General features: G+C 48.1%; 1 protein-coding gene across 1 annotated transcript in view; it reads left to right on the forward strand.

The window, feature by feature from the left end:
• FMNL2 (formin like 2) overlaps positions 1-19,967 on the forward strand; it is a 261,397-nt gene that overhangs the window by 130,755 nt on the left and 110,675 nt on the right. The window contains 1 exon segment of the mRNA XM_038565210.1: positions 11,933-12,016. Coding sequence (XP_038421138.1) covers positions 11,933-12,016 — 84 coding nt within the window.

The raw sequence follows: 19,967 nt of genomic DNA on the forward strand, positions 1-19,967 counted from the left end.
CCCGACCTCGTCCCCTGGACCTCGTCCCCCGGGCCCCATCCCCCGGGCCTGCCCTGCGCCTCCTGACAGGCCCCACAGCCCCGCTCGTGTGCCCTGGCTCCCTGCTCCTGCACCCAGCAGGGGTGGCGCCCAGGCCAGACACTGTGCACCTGGGGCCTGCCTCCCGAGCACCTGTCATCTGGGAGGTGGCCGTGTGCTTTCTTGGCAGCAAACTCCATTCAGTGCCTCGCCTGGTGCTCCTGCTGCAAGTAGGACCATTGTCCCTCTGTCAGACGGAGTCGGGTTGTGCTCTGAGGTGGCCCCTTACTCCTAGGATATGTCACCGTGGAGGGAGAGTGAAAGCAGGACTATTTAAATGACATGGATTTTATCTCATATGAACCTTAATATTCTCCTAGATAAAACCACGGAGATTGAAAACCTATGCCCCAGGGGTTGAGCATCTGCCTTTGGCCCGGGGGGGTCCCGGGTTCGAGTCCCACGTTGGGCTCCCGGCGTGGAGCCTGCTTCTCCCTCTGCCCCCCCCTCTTTCTGTCTCTCATGAATAAATAAATCTTTAAAAAAAGAATTTTGATAGAATGAATGAGAGCAAAAGAGCGCATATGTGGACACACGCATGTGGTTGTGTGAGGGGGGATAAGCACGCTCCCCTGCGTGGAGCCCCAAGTGGGGCTGAGCCCCCGGCCCCCGAGGTCATGACCTGCACCCAAGCCATGTGCTTGGCTGACTGGGCCACCCAGGGGCTCCTAGCAAGGCTTTTGATGAACTGACAGACACTAAGCTGTTCCTGAGGTGGTGCTTCCTGCACGCATGGAAACACGGGTCTACCTGATGCTCTACTTGATGCTCTACTTGATGGTCTTCCCCGCAGCTGCGAAGTCCAAGTCCAAACCCGTAAGTGGTAGGCTAAAGGAAGGGAAAGCCGGGAGCAGAGCGGTGAAGACACACCACACTCAGGGCGTGCGTCCAGGACCTCTCGGTCTTCCTCCGGGTGCCTGGGCCCCTGTAGATGCCGAGCGTCTCTTGGAGCAAAGTCCAAGACTGAGCAGCACGTGCTGCCACGAAAGCGGAGTTTTGCCAGTGTCCGTGTTTGTGTGGATAGTGTAGGATTTTCATACCATGTCTTCATAGGAACTGGTAGGTTTATTTTTAGACTTTTCAGTAATTTAATCTTAGGATATTGTCTAGTTCCCCAAGGTTTTCCATTTCCTCCTGTAATTGAATTACGTCCTGGCTTTTAAGTTGTAATACAGCGTATGAAACGGAAGCCATGTCTCTAACCATTGGCCGTGAAAAGCAGATGTGAAAATCTTGGAATTAAAAAAAAAAAGAAAAAAAAGAAAATCTTGGAATCTGGTGTTGTGGGAAGAGGGCAGCCGTGCATGGCGGAGCCAAAGCATCGTCAGCCAGAGCGTTACTCTTCTGCCGTTTCCGTAACAAATCCGTACGGGCTTCGTCACGTGAAACAACTCAGTTTTAATCACCTTACGGCTGTGTGGGTTGCAAGTCTGACGGGTGCTACTGAGTGGAAGTCGCGGCCTTCAGCAGGAAGGGCTCCTACAAGCTCTGGGGAGAAACCACTTCTTTGCCGTGATCCGCCTCCAGAGGCTGCCCACACTCCTTGGCTTGTGGCCCCGTCTCCGTCCTGAAAGCCCGCGCTGGCTGGGGAGGCCCTTCTCACGCTGTGTCCCCCGGGTTTCTTCCCTCTGACTCGCTTCTGCCCTATTCATCCACCCTGTTTTTTTTTTTTTTTTTTTTTTTTGAACTACTTTTTCTTATTGTGGTATAATAGCCAGAGCTCGAAATTTACCATTTTTAAGTGAACGATTCTGGTAGCGTTCAGCAAATTCAGTGTCACATGACCACTACTTCCCATAATTCATCATCACCTCTAACATCTGTTACGCATTAAGCAATAATCCCCTTTCCCCGTTTCCCCAGCCATGTAGCCTGGAATCTGTTTTTTGGTTTGTCTGATTTAGCCTTTTCTAGATATTTCCTACAGGTGGAATAAGACACTTGCCCTCGCGTGACTGGCTTCTTTCACCCAACCATAGTTTCAGGGCTCCCCCGTGTTGTGGTATGTGCGGAGCTCTGTTCCTTTTTATGGCTGAATTGCATTCTGCTGTATGTATATAACAGGTTGTGTTTATCCATCCGGTGGACATGTCAGTGCACACTTGGATCGTCCCTACTTTGGGCCATTGTGAGTGATGCTGTCCTACATACCGGTGCACAGGTATCTGGTGAATCTGTCTTTGATTCTTTTGTGTACATACCTATGGGATCAGCTGCTAATTCTGTGTTTAAATCTTTTGAGATCTACCCCAGTGTTTTCCACGGTGGCTCTACCATGGTCTATTTCCAACAGCAACGTACAACGGTGCCAATTTCTCTACATCATCAGCAACAACAGATATTTTCCATTTTAAATTCTTGACTCTTGTGTTTACGTTGGCCGCTCTAAGTAGTGTAGGATAAGCTCGCAATCTCAACGTTAACGCAATCCCATCGACAGATAACATCTTAATATATATGGAAACCTTCACGGGTTCTTGGGATTAGCTTAATGACATCTTTGGGAGCCATTATGCTGCCTGTGACTGAGTCTGCCCTAGAAGCTCACCTGTTGTGGCAGCAGCATAAATTTTTCACTTATTGTCTCAGAAGATGTGATGTTAGTTTGAGCATAAACTTGAATTATGTTCTTCCTTTGATGAAAGGGCTTACCACGAATATGGAACCAGGTTCAGTGGTCTTTTTCAGAGTAATTGGGAAGGGGGAGGGGGACAGTGACCCTCATGATCTAAGAAGGGAAGTTAAAACCTGTTACTGGGAAAATGTTGGGAGAGAATGAGGCCGGGGCTTCAGGGATACTGGGCAAGGTGAAAAAAATAGGCTTGTTTCAGGTGGCGGGTGATAGAGATCACATTCCTAGGGCTTGATTGTGGTGGAATCTGGCTCTCTGATGTGTTGCAATTAGGGTTTAGTATCTCTAGATCTCGAAATCCTTTTATTCTAAAGAGTCCTATGTAATGGAAAGTTGACATTTATCACTGGCTAAGAACCCTTTCTCTGGATTTTTATTCATTTTGGTCTGTGCCAGCAAGCCCAGCACTTGAAAACATTTGCCCTTATGTTGTCAAGTGGCTGCCCGTGAAATAGTTTTTAAGTGTGGCCTATTGTGTGACTCTCCCATCTCAGGACGCAAGTGTGTGCAGGCAGACAAAGCTACGGCACAGTAGTTGGTGTACAACTGGTAATGAATCATTTGAATTTGGGAATATGGCCAGGAATCAGGCATTAGGCTTCTAATGACAATCAGATAGGATATTTGAAAGAAGATGAGTATTTCTTTCCATTATTCCCTTCAAGTTTGCATAGGACTAGAATCTGTATTTTAGGAGTTGGCATAATGGCCAGAGGAGGGGTGTATGATTTTGGCATCTCTTGGGTGTTGAATCACTTAAATTAGTGATCTGGGGAGTAGTTGATGGGCTACAGGAAAACTTGGCCCAGACTACTAGAGTTACGCCCTTCCATTCGGTAGATTAAGATGGGGTCTCCCACATAGCCTTATCCATATTGATGATAAGGGCCCTGCAATTATATATAAATAATCTAAACATATGTATATATACTCAACAGTTATGTATTCTCATTTGCAAAGAGCAGTGAAAATGTGACTACTTTCAAGCAGTAGATAATTTACACGTGATCTTGGGAAGTTTTTTATATTGGTCTTCACTGGAAAAACAGATATATGACTTTCTAGAGATTCATAATTTTTTTTATAAAAACCTGTGATTTTCTTTTTTTTTTTTAATATTTTATTTATTTATTCATGAGAGATCCTGTGAGAAAGAGGCAGAGACACAGGCAGAGGGAGAAGCAGGCTCCATGCTGGGAGCCCAACGTGGGACCTGATCCTGGGACTCTGGGATCATGCCCTGGGCTGAAGGCAGTGCTAAACTGCTGAGCCACCTGGGCTGCCCCGAGATTCATAATTTTGCAAATAAAATGAGTTGTTTTGTGACTACAAAGCCCCACATGACGTGGAGAAAGAGTACTAGGTCCCGTTGGCCTGGGTTCTTGGGTCTAGTATTAGTACCAACCACTTCCATGAATGTGGGCCTGGCCTGCGGTTTGTTGAGTCGGCTTGGTCACCTAGAGAAGACAGACTAGGACCAGGCTCCACAGGCTTCTCTTCTAGCTCTGGACTTTTTGATCATAAAATGTTGCGCAAGAGTAATTTGTATTTAGTTGACTCTAAAGGAAGGCCTTTAAGAAAACGGGCATGACTAAAATCATGAACGGGAGGTCAGAGGTGAGTCTCATTGTCTTGGTCGCCCAGAAGGGCCAGCTCTCCCACCGGGTTTTATCTTGAAGGCGTACCTGGATCCGGGGGCAGGCCGATCTCTCCTGCTCTGGGCTTTCCTGGCTACAGCGAATGACATGAATGTCCTCAGTGGTGAATAAAAATGAAGTGACGGTGAAAGACGCCCGACTGAGCATCCCTGTGGGGACCGTGTGGCCGACTGCCCGAGGCCGGCCAGGGGACAGGCTGGGTGGGTGGGAGCCGCATCTTCTGGGCTCGGAGGTGTTGGAGCTCAGGAGTCAGGTCGTTACCTGGAGGCTCGTGTGGGTGGAGTTTGCAGCCACCCTCTCCTGCCCTGAGATGCGGAATCTTAAAGTGAATTCGGGGGATTGGTCTGTAAGTGGGCATCAGGTGCTGGGCAGGGGGGAGGCCCTGTATCCCGGGCCGTTCGAGGACCCCAGCGGCCGCCTTTCCCTGATGTTCTTTTGGCTGAGGAGCCCCACTCCCTGCCATGTAGATTGGAGCCTGTGCTCCGGTATCCGGGACTGGCCTCTGCCTGGCTCAGGCTCCCGGCTCTCCCCTCCCTGCGCCCGGGTCGCATGGCCTGTCTTCTCCTGCATCCGTGCTCAGCCCTGTCCACACTGCCTGCGCCGAAGGAGCGACCCTAATAGGATCAAACCTGCCAAGGGTCTCCGTGCACGTTGTGCCATGCGTCACAGCTTCACTTTGCCCGGACTCTGTGAAGCAGGGAGTTCTCATCGTGACCGTCGTCCCCCTCTGGTCAGGACCGCCACTGTCCCCCCCCCCCCCCCCCATTCTGGCGCGAGTGAGGGAGCGGCCCCGAGATCCCGGTGCGCAGAGCTGAGGCTACGGCCGGGGGCCCACCTCCAAGCCCAGTGACTCAGAACCACGCGCCGTTCTTCCCTGCCCTTCCCACGCAGCCGCGGCCGGTCCCTGCATTTCCTCTAACAAAACAACGAAACGTAACAGCCTCTTTTCTGAGGCCGGGTTGCGTCACGTTCCTGGTCTGTTTTGCATTGCTTTGCTCATCTGCCTCGCCCCATCGAAGGCTGACTTTACCTCCTATCTGCATCTCCGGCTCCACCTGGCCTTCCTGGAGCGCGCCGGGTGCCGCTGAGTGGGCGGAGGCCTGCTACCTCCGGGGGGCCCAGTAACTTGGGGGGGCGGGGGTGACGCTGTAGTTCATATTTTCAAAGATATTGAAGACTTGTGTTAAAATACTGGTATTTTGAGAATATTAATACGTTAAATAATGTGTATCTTCGTCTCAGCTAGTGATCAGGTCTTGGTTATTCAGGTAGAATTCTTGGATTGCTCTGCTCGGGCAGGCCGTGCTGTAGAAACACTACCACTTAAGTGTCAGGGGAAGGAGGGTGCTCATAAAGGCCACGCTTGGGTCCTGGCTTCGTCACCTGTCATGCAGGGAAGAGTTACGTAACCTCCTTGTCCTTCAGTTTTCTTCTCTGTTAAATAGAGAAGATAATACCTACCTGTCAGGATTATAAGGCAGATTACATTGGCTGAGAGCCTAAGTGCCCGAGACGTATCAGGCCATCAGTAAGTAAGTGGTACCATCTTGTTTTTGACCTTTCGCTTTGATTCTGACCTTCCCTTTGAAATTATATTTACCGGCTTCTTCGCTTCTGGGCTGTTTGTTCATTTTCTTTTGCTTTTCGATTCAAGTTGTGTGGCCCGCGATCACCAGTAATAAGTGGTAGAGCCAGGGTTGGGATCCAGCTAGTCCGCCTCCAGAGCCGGCTAATAAACCCCTGCCACATCCTGCCTCGTTCAACTGCAGCGCGTGCCGTGCTGCCCGATCATCTATCGTAACCCATCCCGTTTCCTGTTCGTGGCACAAGGTAATGGCTCTGGGAAGGAGGAAGTGAGGAGTTCTTGCTTGGATTGAGCTTCAGTATTGCAAGATGAGGGAGTTCTAGAGATCAACACTAAATATAGTTAACATCCCTGAACTATGCATTTAAACATGTGGCTGGAAGGACAAATTTTATATTATGTGTGTGTGTGTGTGTATTTACTGCAAATTAAAGAAAAGGAAGGGCTCCTTCTTTTGAGTTTCCCATGAAACTTCTGTACCTTTATCAGTTAAGAACCCTGAAAGATTGTCCGAGCTGTTTCTCTTCTGACGTGTTTTTCCTTGCTCCCATAAGTGACCCTGCTTGTAAGTCCATGTCTTTTCTTTCTTTCTTTCTTTTTTTTTTTTTTACCTCTGCAGGTGGTTATGGAATAAAAGAGTTTCTGTTATTGAATCCGGTGACTTAATACTTGAAAGTTTTAATTTAGAGATTAAGAGAACAAAGGTGTATTATGGTTACATAAGGTGTATTTAATAGGGTCACTTTCCCTACTGTGTGTCTGCGTATCACTGTGGGTTTCGCACCAAGGACAACAGGGAGAAAGAAGGGTGTTCCGCAATTTTCATTGCTTCCGTGAACCTAGGATAAGAGCTGATGTCAGAGAGTTGTATTCCTAGGACATGGGGTTATTTGGTTCCTTCATTCTGCTCTATGTCGTGTATAATAGTCTATAAATATCACTTCGGACGTATAGACCATCACAGACTGTTTTTAACCATAGTTAATGTCTCCATGAAGTATCCAGGGGGATATTCTATTATTATTTACCTTTGATTTTTTTTTTCAAAAAGTTTTAAGATGGAAAGCCCATTTAAAAACAATATAAGGGGATCCCTGGGTGGCTCAGCGGTTTGGCGCCTGCCTTTGGCCCAGGGCGTGATCCTGGAGACCCGGGATCGAATCCCACGTCGGGCTCCCGGTGCATGGAGCCTGCTTCTCCCTCTGCCTGTGTCTCAGCCTCTCTCTCTCTCTCTCTCTCTCTCTCTCTCTCTCCGTGTCTATCATAAATAAATAAATCTTTAAAAAATTTTTTAAATAAAATTAAAATAAAAACAATATAAAATAGTAGAGTTAAGCAGAAAACCAGAATAAAGACCATAAAAATGACTACAACTTGGGGTAGATTAATTGTTATACTTGATACTGATCTGAATTTGCTGGCAACGAGAACAAAGCAAGATGGAGTTCCGGTTCCGTGATTTATTATGTGCGGCAGAAGACTGCCTAAAGCATCATTTTGCTTTTTAGGCAATTGTTGTTAGAATTGACCTGGATTTTTTTTTTTTCCACTGTCTTGAATTCTTGTTTGGAAGATAATTACAGATGATTAATAGACATTATCATTGGGGTTTTATAATAAACCAAAACATTCTTTGGTGTTTAGACTTCATTACTCACTGAAGCATAAGCCCTGAATCAGTGAAGATATTTTCAGACTGAGTGGTATTGCCGGACTAGTCGGCTTCGGCAAGTGGTTTATTAGTTTACTCGGCAACCCGCGTGGCGCTTTACCATTTGCCATACGCTGTGCCTGACTCTGGGGTCAATGGAAGAAATTGTCCTGGAGGTTCTCAGCCCACTGGGGATGGAGCTGGGCAAGCGGATCTGCTGTGCGAGCTGCTATAACGGAGAGACGTGTGCCGTGCCATGTGCCGTGCCGTTGGAGCCCGAGAGGGTGTGTTGGCTCGGGGTAGTGGGGGAAGGTTCTTAAGGCACAAGATATTTGAGCTGATTATTAAAAGTTTACCTGGTTGAAAGGAAGGAAAGAGACCAAGAATGCCCTCGGATGCTCTGTTGCGGCTTGGAGCTTGTGCAGTCTAGGAGTAAACCGTTAACCTCCACTAGGCGTGTCAACTCCAACATCCTCCGTGCTCGGGCTGTGGCTGCGGTTGATGAAGCAGCTTCATGACCGAATCTCTCCGATTCCTAGAGGGCAGGTATTGAGGCCCGGGCGAAGCCCAGCAGGTACTGGGTGTTTGTGGGAGAAGGGAAGGAGGGGAGGGCCTTGCGTCACACACCACACAGTAGATGAGGTGGAGCGAGGAAGACTTGGGGTCGATCCCCATTGTCAGTCACACAGAGGGGAGCGCATTTCTGGAGGCGGCCAGGACAGGGTTTAAGGGCGGCTGTTCCCGGCTCACCCGGCGGCCTGGACTCGGCCGGCCTCTGCCGAGCGTCTGCCTGTCGGGCCGCGGGATCCCCGGGACTGCAGCGTGAGCCTGAGCGGGTGCGAGTGGAAGGAGAGGCCGCGGGTGCGCAAGTGGAAGGGGTGGCCGCGGCTGCACGGCCCGTGGTTGCCAAGCGCAGCGCTAGTTTTGACGCGTCCACGCTGCGCACCTTCTCCAGCCGGCGGCTGGTCAGCAAGCTCAGAAACACTCGGTAGGACTCTTCTCATTCAGGGAGATGCAGGCCTCTCTTTCTAGACCCTCACGGTGCTGTCTGCCTGCTGCCCACGCTCCAGGCCGTCCAGAGCCAGCTCACGCCTTAACCCTCCCACCACCTCCAGCAGATCTGCGCCGCGTCCTGTGGGTGCTCCTGCGCTGAGCACACGGCCGTCGCCTAGTGACTCGGCGTACAGGTGTAGTGTTAATCAGTGCCGCCTTCTCTCAGCCCTTAAAATCTAACCGAACAATTTCTGTTGGTGTTTTTTTTTAAGATTTTATTTATTTATTTATTCATGAGAGACACAGAGAGGCCGAGATGCAGGCAGAGGGAGAAGCAGGCTCCATGCAGGGAGCCTGATGTGGGACTCGATCCCGGGACCCCGGGGTCACGCCCTGGGCCGAAGGCAGAGGCTCAACCACTGGGCCACGCAGGGGCCCCTCTGTTGCTATTTTTGACATCTGTCCACCTTACTTTACTTGATGTGCCATTGGCCTTGTCCAGGCCACCGTCATTCATTTGATCCCGTGGCCTCGCTGCCTCCACTTCGGCTGTCTCTACTCAGATCTCCGCGTATGCGTAGGGCAGTCCTTGTGAAACACAACTTGACTCTGTCCTTTCATGCTTATGGTCTTCAACGGCTGGTGTTGCCCTGCAGACAAAATAAAGGTATTTACCCGGCTGACGGGTCTGGGCATGGTACGGCCTAACCTCAGCTCTGCAGCCTCATCTTTCTCTTGTTCTCTCTCTTTTACTCTCTCTCCACCTTCAGTGAACGACTTTCGGCTCTTTGATGGGCCAGGCTGTTTCCTGACTTAGCATCTTTTCGCTATTTCCTCTCCTCGGTATGCTTTTGTCCACTCTTGACCTGGCTCAGTCCTTCTCATCTTTAGTGCTTCTCTTAATTTTTCCTTAAGGGTCATGCCAGATTGTCCATTCTAAAGTTACCCTCTGAAAATCTCTCTCAAGACGTACCAGAGTTCGAGACCATGAGCTCAGTTCATGTGGAACTGCTCCCACCGGAATCTGATGCTGGCTGGGGCCCGTGTCTCTGTGCCTCCTGCCGTACGGTGCAGTACGGAGCTTGCACAGGAGCGGCGCTTCTCAGACGTTTGTTGAATGAGACTGTTTTGCTAAAATAAAAGTTGATCTAGATGGAAAGGCAGTAACAAGGCCTGCGTCTAACTCCCGTCGCGGCGTATGCTAACTAATTCTACGTGAGCGTCTGGTACTCACTGAAAGTCAGTTACTGCTATTTTGTCTTTCCAGAAAAAAAAAATGGCATTTTTAATGTTTGTTTTGGGGAGGCTAACAGACTAAGTTAAGGTTGTGTTCTGCTCCTGGAAAGCGGTCCAACTTTGAGCCCGTTAACCAAGTTCTCCCGGGTCTCCTTTCCCATCTATAAATAGAGGGAAATTACATCTCAAGAGCTTGTTACAGAGATTTACATGAGATTATGTGAAGTGCTTCGTACAGTGCTTGACACCTTGGAAGAGTTCAGGCATTCTTTTTTCTTATCCCCTTTACATCTCAAGAGATTAATAAGGACTCAGAAAACCTCATTTAACTTACCTCATAATCTTACTGTTTTTATTTAATGCATAATCACACCCAAGAGCATTAACGTGGAGGTCAAAATCAGTTTAGGAGGAAATAATCCATCTCTTGGGCACGAGTAAGCAATGATGGACTGGTTTTTTAACCGTCAATAACATTGGTCTCCCTCAGAAAGATAGACAAGAAGTCCTCTTTTACCTTGTCCCGGAGGCGGTGGTTTAACTTGTAAAATTGTAATTACGAGTAAATGCAAGTCGTTATTGTTCTTTCTGTTTCAAGTACATATTCTATGTTGATAAGTGATACGAAAACATTTTCCCCATTTTAGATGTTTCTAGGGAGAAGCCTTGCAATATCATTGAAAACTCTGGAGTCCAAAGCTCTTCTGCTTATATTATCAGCTTTGGGGGTAATTAAAAATTTTAGTATTCTGAAGACAGGTTGTTGGATTCAGATGGATCAGATTCAAATTAGTAGGTCGTCTGTAACGCCCACTTCCTTAGGCATCCTACTCTGGATGCTAAATTGAGTTTAAAGGAAAATGGTTGAGTTACATCTACCAAAATTATCAGAGGTTAATTCTCTGCCATTAAGTCAGAATAGCTCACCCATCCCCGCCTCTATTACATTCCTTTCCCTGGATGATAAGAGACAGTAACCGGTGAGTTCAATTGCTTCTCCATAGAATTGCTTCTCCATAGGCCGCATCTTCCAGGGAGCTAGGGGCTCTAGCATTAAAAGCTGAAGGCCTTTGGGTTTTGTTTATTCAAACATTGCCTCAGGCAAGGATCTGTGGTGTTTATTTAGGGATAGTATGATTTAGAGTGTTGCTGCGAGTGGATGAGATATGAGAGCTAATAGACATTGACTCCTTAGCTCAGTTTGGAGCCTGGAAACTTTAGGGAGGCTGAGGGAACAGATATGAACTCCTGGGGCGCTCTTACTTGCCTTGTTCTGTGGCCAAAGATCTCACCTCAGACCCAAGCCAAGCATCTTGAAAGAGTGCATGTGATTGGTCATTTGGGACATTGGACTAAAACCATGCGGGTGCACCTGGGCGCATATCCGTGACCAATAGTACGGAAGGTGTGCTGTACTGACGGAGGGAGGTTTATGTGAGTTCCGACGTCTAGACGTTTCCTTGAGCTCATGGTCAATTTCTCCCTGCAAACCCAACTTCAGAAACCGTATAGCTAAACTAAGAATTGTCGTTGCTAATTTTAACATCTGTCCTGAAGGAGTGGTTTTCATCTCACAGAGGTGACAAAAACCACCTGCACTTTTCTCGTGTTTTTAAAAAAAAATTTTTTTAATTTTAAATTTTTTTCAAAGTGCGCTTTTACCTAAAATTATCAGAGTAAACATTGATGTTTTCTATCAGAGGTTCTGGTCATTGGGTTTTCTTGGGGTGTTTTCTGTTGTGTGTCTGGTGAGGCTGCAGTGCTTTAAAAATAACTGGGGGTAATTAATACCCTCTCAACTACTAAGTAGAATGGGAACCTGCTATTAAATGAAGAAATAACGCATTACGTTTGGTGAAATGCACATCTGATAGTTCAAAGCAGATGAATGTCCCAGCAAGGACTTCAGAGCTTCTCTAGTCCCATTACACTGATTTGATGTTTATATGACTTCCGTAAGGTGTTTCGGTTTAACTGGATGCTAGGAATTGCAAACAAGTCCTCAAAGAACCACTGTAGTATTCTTTGGTCTGCGCGTGAGCTACCCGTTAGCAGCCTGTTGTAGGATGTGACGTATCTCTTTCCTCTTCTTTTTACAGAATGCTATGAACCTACCCCCTGACAAAGCCAGGTTACTGCGGCAGTATGATAATGAGAAGAAGTGGGAACTGATTTGCGATCAGGTAAGACACAGTGATGCTTTTATCAAGAAGTAATGAAAGAAGAGAATCAGATTTCCTCCCTAAATATAGTAGACTTTTTCCAGGATATGAATGCATGGATTTCTGTTGTGTAATTCTCTGCCTTCCTGTTTCTCAGGACCAGAGGTAAAGCTAGGAAGTGACTTACTTTATTTGTGCATTATTTTAATTGTCTCCCTTATTTTCAAGCATTTAGTTATTAGGTTTTCTGGGAAATCTCATCAGATAGGCAAACCAAATTCAGACCTGTTTGGTTTTGAGAGAGAGAGAGAGAATTGGGGCTGCAGCCAGGGGTGTGGAGAGGGAGAGGGAGAGAAAGAATCCAAGGCAGGTCCCATGCCCAGCATGGAGTCTGACATGGGGCTCAATCCCATGACCCTGAGATCATGACCTGAGCTGTAATCCGGAGTCGGATGCTTAGCCACCCAGGCGCCCCAGTTTTTCTGTTTCCACAGCAGTTTCTGCTGCGAGAGTAGTGCAAGTCTTCTAGTTCAGCTGGCTTTCCTATCCCTGTATATTGATGTATAGTCATGTGAGAAGGTGAATTGTTTATAAAGAAACATTGCTTCAGCTGATAAATTATTTCAGATTTTAGCAACTCTAAAGTTGTTTTCATTTTGTCATTAACTCATAATTCAGATGATTAAGAGATATAAAATAAAAAGTGAAAATCTGCATTTTGTTTCTGTCTGCTCTTCAAATTCTCCACCTTAGAGCTCCACTGGTAAGACCTTGAAGTATTTCCTTTCAGCTTTTAAAATGTTTTTGTCTTAAAAAAACTAAAATACCTGAATGTACACACTAGTCCATTCTACCCCTTGGTACATTCATCAGTATGTACGTTTCTATCCTATTCTTTTAAAGGGTATGTAGTAGTATTGTATTGTAATTGATGGTTTTTGTTTTGTTTTGTTTTTTTGGCACTTTGTTGGAGGGCTTGGTCTGGGCCAGTTGATTGAATCCTTAGAGGTGTCACTGTGAGATAGCAGGCTCTGTATGTGAACTTTTTATGTTGTGCCATGAGCTTCAGGGTGCTTGTGTCTCCACCTCCCACCACCCTGAAAATTTCTGGCGAGTGTTATATTTCCTCCTAACACCGCTGCCTTGGGTTTCTTTCTTTCTTTCTTTCTTTCTTTCTTTCTTTCTTTTCTTTCTTTTCTTTCTTTTCTTTCTTTTCTTTCTTTTCTTTTCTTTCTTTTCTTTCTTTTCTTTCTTTTCTTTTTCTTTCTTTTCTTTCTTTCTTTCTTTCTTTCTTTCTTTCTTTCTTTCTTTTCTTTCTTTCTTTCTCTTTCTCTTTCTCTTTCTCTTTCTCTTTCTTTTTTCTTTTCCTTTTTCTTTTCTTGGATTTCTATTGTGGGGACAACATGTATCAGAGAAGCAGAGGGGTTTTTTTTATTGCCCATAGGTAGAGCTATTACCCTAAGAAATACATGCTCGCAGTTGGCAGCTTCTTTTTTTTTTTTTTTTTTTAATTTTATTTATTTATGATAGTCACACAGAGAGAGAGAGAGAGGCAGAGACACAGGCAGAGGGAGAAGCAGGCTCCATGCAAGGAGCCCGATGTGGGACTCGATCCCTGGTCTCCAGGATCGCACCCTGGGCCAAAGGCAGGCTCCAAACCGCTGCGCCACCCAGGGATCCCCAGTTGGCAGCTTCTAAAGTGTTCATTGTGTGTGGTTTCTCCTCAGCTCCTGACTCAAACAGTAATGAGATGATGGTAAAAGTCCTCCCCTCTTTCCCAGGCTATATTTGGGTACCGAGAGTAGATAGAAACCGAAGAGGAAGCTTATTGTTTATAGGACCATGATGCAAAGGAGTGAAATTCTGCTGACACTTAGACTCTCCTTCCCTGAGAGTTAATTTTTCACGAGTATTGTCTAAGCCTATTATTGTGGGGAGAAATGATTTTACGATGATGATGAACAAGGATGATAGGGATAGTTAATATTAAAGAAAGGGAATCGTGCAAATGAGGGAGGTCCAGTGGGGGTGGTAATTCTAGTGTGACAGGTTGTGACAGTGGCAGGTGCAGAGGAAGGCAGTGGCTATTTTGTCAGTGCTGTAGAGAAGATCGGAACCTCCTCCCGCAGACCTGCAGGATTCACTGGCCGTCAGGCTGCTCTGCTCCTTTCTGGCTTGGTTGAGTTGTCAGTCTTTGCCTCTCTAGCAGCCAGAAATGGCAGGTTACTGCTGAGAGAAGATTTCTAACAGCTGCACTCTTCCCTTGGACCACCCATGGCCTCTAGGGTAGATGGTGGGTCTGGGGATCTCGAGGCCGGGAGAGGAGCAAATCAGCTAATTGTGTTTCAGATTTTCAGATCCTAGGTTCAGCTTATTATTGCCCTTAAATGTTAATGTGCCACAACATAGAGAATTTAGCCACTCGATCTGTTTCTTTCTGGCAGTTACTTCAACACGTGTTGAAAGCTCCAGGCTGGGGCTCCATCAGTGTTCAGGGGTGTCCTGCGTGATTTGTTAATAAGAGTGAAAAATAATTATTATTGCCAGTGGCCAGCATTTACTAAGTAGATTTTCTTAAGAGCTTTGTGTGTAACTGTCAAAGCAGTCACATGTGTCCAGCTCCCCATTTGACAGATGGAGAAAATCATTGCTGAAGGTGGCGTAGCTGTTGAGTGGTAAGGTGGCCTGGGAGGTCTGATTGTGGAAGAGCTGCTCCTTCGGGGGCTGTATGTGAACGCGCTGCGCTCTTCCTCGCCAAGGGCTCAAGTGTGTGAATGAGCTGCGGAAAATAAATTAAAAAACACGGGTTGTCTCTGTTTCTCTGGCTCGCAGTCTGATAGGCTTTCCTGAGAGCGAGAGGAAGGCCGGGAGCTGCAACGTGGGCACTGAGCCTTGCCTGCCTGCGCTCTCCCCATGGTGACCTGCCATGTGTGATTAGCCGTTGGTCATTTTGAGAATTTTAGGCAGCAGAAACCTGGACTTTTTGCCACATATGGGAAGCCCATTGGTATGTCACACACGCCATGTCCCCCGTGTATATTTGTGAGGGGAAAGGTAAAAACCATGGGCTTAAGGCCTTCATAGGATACTCTTCATAAGGTAGTATAATATATTGGTGTTTAGTGATGGAATGTGGACCGTGTATGGATTTGGTACCTAACCTGTATCTGTCTATGGTACTTAACTTGATACCTTCTCTAAATATATTTGCTTTTAAAATACCATTTATATGAAATGTCCCAAGTAGAAAGATCCATAGAGAAAGTAGGTTAGTGGTTGCTGTGCACTGGGAGGGGGAGGGGAGTGACTGCTAATGAATGTGCACGGTTTTTTTGTTTTTAGTTTTGTTTAGGTGTGATGGAAACGACACCAGATTTCTTAGTGGTGGGAATTAAAGAGTGGTGATAGTTACGTAGCCTTGTGAACAGAATAAAATTGCATACCACTCTCAGAGTGTGAATTTTATGGCATAGGAATTATAGCTCAGAAATATATTCGCTTTTGTAACAGAGATAGGCTAAAAACAGAATTGAAGAGCAGTAACTGGGGAAATTTCCCCAGAAAAATTTTCCAGAGAAATTAGTGGATGAATCTAAGAAGTGCTTGACTTTGTTAGGGTTGATTTGGGCATTATGGTTGTATAAGAATCTGTCTTTATTTTTAAAGCAATGTGTGTGGACGTAGGGATGGAATATTACTGGAATATGGCTATGAAACACTTCATAAAGGAAAACAAAAGGGATAGAACGTGCAAAACCTTGAATCTTGGTGGTGGAGTGTGTTGGGGTCTATCACAGTGTACTTTGAACTTCAGTGTGTATTCAAGAATTTACAATATAAAATTAAAAAATAAAGTGCCACATAATCTTCATTTTTTTCCTTAGCTACTCTAACCTTCTAAAGAGGTGCCTGGCTAGCTGGCTCAGTTGGTAGCACATGCAACTCATAATCTTAGGGTGCTGAGTTTAAAGCCCCAAGTTGCATGTGGATCCTACTTGAAAAGAAAACAGCAGTTTAAAATTATTTTGAGGGTTGCAGGGAATATACGTAAAGTACATCAACTAACACTTGGCACGGAGCAGGTGCTTTATCGATGGTGTGGCTGCTTCTGCTGCTACTGAGGAGCTCAGCTATTAGATACTGGACCATTATTTTATCATCGACTTGTCATCAAAAGATTCAAAGAAATTGATTATATTGAATGTGTCATCACCTATTATCTATATATACTTGATGGTTTGAACGCGTGCTGTAGGATGCTGTCAGGAAAAGCCGCGGCTGTAGATTTCCTTCCTTCTTTCCTGCCTTCCTTCCTTCTAAATATTTTATTTATTAGAGTGAGCGAGTGCATGTGTGCGAGAGAGTGCAAGTGGGAGGGAGGGGCAGAGAGAGGAGAAGCAGACCCCATTGAGCAGGGAGCCCGATGTGGGGCTCGATCCCAGGCCCCGGGGGTTGTGACCTGAGCTGAAGGCAGATGCTTAACTCACTGAGCCTCCAGGCGCCCCAAGCCATAGCCATAGATTTTCAATCCAGGAAAATACCAGGCAAACCTTGTGTCTTATGTGTCGTCTTAGAACAATGACCATGGTGTGTTGTCATTGAGACCTGACCCGTTAGACACCCCCTGCCCCCCACTGTTTTCTGCCCAAACATTATATGGAATCCAAATGCTTATTTCATTTCTTTTTAAGCAAATAGTGCAGGTAGGGAATCGTGAGGTACCCGGGATAGGCCCAGTACGGAGTCTGCACCAAATGAACTGGGAATATTAGAGAAATTTAATTCCAAAAGGAGTATGTGATCAAGAATATTGGAGGCTTTAGGGTGAAGTTATTTCAGGTTTGGTTCCAGTGAAAAATTGTTATGTGGGCGATCGGAATCACAGGACTGGTCGTGGTTCTCCTTTCCTCCGCTGCTGCCGGGTTGCTTGGAGCCAGATTCGTGGCCTGCCCTTATCAAGCGCCCAGCACCTGTGTGGCGGGGTCTGTTACCAGCCTCATCCGTGGCCTTACCTAAGGTTTCCGGGCCACGTGTCCCTCCATACGGATTTCCTCACTTAAAAATATCCCCTCCTAAACTTTCATCAGCTGTCTTTTTGAACAAGATGAAGGTAAAATCATCTTTTTATTTTGTTACCGGTGAACACAAATGTTATTTGTGCTGATGGCGAAGCTCCTTTTCCACATGCCATGGGCTTTGGGCCGATTGGTGCGTTGGACGTGATGCTTTTCTCTAAAGAAGCAAAAGGGGGGGGGTCCAAGCAAGATGGGTCATTATGGTTTAGCCTGGGAAGGACAGGGGGATGCAGCTCGTGACTGGCTGGTACTGTCAGCTGGCGTGTTGCCCCCCTGGGCAGGGCGTGTTCCCACGGTCCATGGCCCATGGCCCATGCTCCCGACACGCAGGCAGTGGGGCCCAGGCACGTGACATGGGTGGAGGCTGGAGAGCCAGCTGTGTGTTGGGCAGGGGTGGGGGGGAGAGGGCGGTGCAGGGCGGGGACACAGATGGAGAGGCAGCTCCCGGGAGGAGGGGGAGGGAGAGGAGGAGACAGATGGAGGTGGAGGAGGAGGGATCCTGGGAGGAGGAGGAGGGGGAGGAGGAAGTGGGCTCCTGGGAGGAGGAGGAGGAGGAGGAGGAGGAAGAGGACTCCCAGGAGGAGGAGGAGGTGGAGGAGGGCACTGGAGGATCCGTGGGGCCCCAGACGAGCTCTCCATGGGGGGCCCGTAGCTGCTGGCTGCCCGACAGGTGCGCCCGAGGACCCGAGGGCCCGAAGCTGCGGGGCGGTAGGGGCTCCGCGTGGGCTCCTTGGCCTGTGGGGCAAGCCCGGTCCTCGCACCTGCATCAGGGAGAGCGCTGGCCTTGGGGGGCCCTGGGGTTTTGCAGTTTTGTGTCCCGAATGTACCCTATTGAAGATGTACCGAGGACTGTGATCGAAGTCACTTGGTCGCGACGCCTTCTCTGCTACTAAGCTCCAGTTTCACTTAGAGTGACGGGAGGGTGACGACAGCCGCCGTGTTCGTTTTCTGTGGCCGCCGTCGGAACGGCCGCAAACTTGGTGGCCTAGAGCAGTAGGGAGCACTGCTGGGTCCCGGAGGACAGAAGCCCGAGGTCGGATGGCAGCTGGGTCTTGTTCCTGCCCAGGGCTCTCGGGGAGAATCCCGCCTCCCCTCCAGCTCCCGGGGGTGCCCAGGCGGCCTGGCCTCCCCTCCAGCTCCCGGGGGCTCCTGGAAGCTCCTGGGCAGTGGCTGCGTGACTCCAGCCTCCGCCTCCACTTTTACGGGGCCTTGTTTTTTTCTCCCTTTGGCCACTTCTGCTCTTCTGTGTCGTAGCGGGACTCTCCCTGTTGGGTTGGGGTCTACCTGGGAAGGTGAGGATGATCACCCTCAAGGTCCCTGACGTGGATCTGCAGACACCCTTTCTCCAAGTACAGTGATGTGCACGTGTGTGGGGCGAGGGCACAGACGTGGCTTTGTGGGAGGCCGTCGTTCCAGCAAGTGCGTGTGCGGAGACGTGTGATGGTTCACGTGACCTTGTCGTTAGGTAACAGGCCCGGCCGGTCCTCCGCCCGGGGCGGGGGCTGGTTCTACCTGGGTGGTCGGGGGAAGCTCTTGTCGCGGGCAGCCGCAGCCCGGCGTGGTCTCCGGTGGTCTCCGGTGGTCTCCAGGCCCCGGGGGGCGAGCGGGCCTGTGGTATCCCCGGGAGGTCCCTGCGCCCGGCCTGGCAGCGGGCAGTTGCGTCCGACTCTCCTCACCGGCTGGACCCGCAGAGGTGCGGCCTCGGTGAACGAGCGGGGGGCGGGGGGGAACCACGCTTAGTGGGAGCCAGTCTGTGCCACGGTTGCCGTTTCTGACAGTCCAAGAACTTGGCCGGTCTAGGTTGGACTTAGCATCACTCCTTCTATTACGTACTCATTAATTTATCCATCCAGGAAGCACTTAATAGTATAGATAAGAGAAAGCAAAGAGAAAATTGAGAGAGTATGGATCTAGTTTTCCCCAAACGGGTGCCTCATGCAATGCTTCGAGTCTGGAAAATCATTTGAGTCAAATGGTCCCTGGTACCAGTTTATTTGTCCTGAGCCCCCGCAGGGTGCCCGGCACGAACTGGCTGTGGGACGTAATGTTTTTGCCGAATTTAAAACACAACATCTCACCTTAGGGCTGTCTTCCTTTTCTCAAAGTCTCCAAATCTGAGGAAAGGTATCAGGTTAGTTGCTGTTAAAAAGAGACCAGGTGGGGGATCCCTGGGTGGCTCAGCGGTTGAGCATCTGCCTTTGGCTCAGGTCGTGATCCCCAGGGTCCTGGCATCCAGTCCCACATCGGGCTCCCTGCGTGGGGCCTGCTTCTCCCTCTGCCTGGGTCTCGGCCTCTCTCTCTGTCTCTCTCATAAATAAATAAAATCTTTAAAAAAAAAAAAAAAAGAGGGAGCAGGTTTCTTTTATTTTCCCTCCTGAAGGCAAAGTTTCCCTTCCATTAAGGTGCACGCCGGTCCCTGATCCCCGGCTTCTAAAACGCCGGAGAGGCAATCCGAGGAGCAGATGCCAGCTCCCTGCATGTTGAGCTGTCTCCTATTTTGTATCTCTGGGGTTGTGGAAAATTGAATCTGGACCTAGAAGGGGGGTTATTTTGTTCCACTACCAGAGGTTCTCTTGGTCCTAGGATTTTTGTAGTGGGAGGAAAGGTGCTGACCATCCCCGGGGGCACAATATGGGAAGGTAGACTAAAGACGGGGTGAGCTACTCCTTTTTAAACTTTAAACCCGGTTTTGGCAGCTTGATAGCTTCAAACGCTCTGTTTGAAGTGCTGTTTGGCATCAACAGCCAAAATAAGAAGCCCAGTGTTCAGTCGGATTTCAAGCTTCTAGGTTACCTTCTGCCAAAATGAACATCACGTTACCTGCGTTCTTGCCTGGCAATGCAAGTGGAGCTGGAGATCCTCCGCTGCCACCTCCTACCCCCTACCCTTGAAATTAC

Source organism: Canis lupus, chromosome 19 (assembly GCF_011100685.1).
Source record: "Canis lupus familiaris isolate Mischka breed German Shepherd chromosome 19, alternate assembly UU_Cfam_GSD_1.0, whole genome shotgun sequence".
Taxonomy (NCBI): domain Eukaryota; kingdom Metazoa; phylum Chordata; class Mammalia; order Carnivora; family Canidae; genus Canis; species Canis lupus.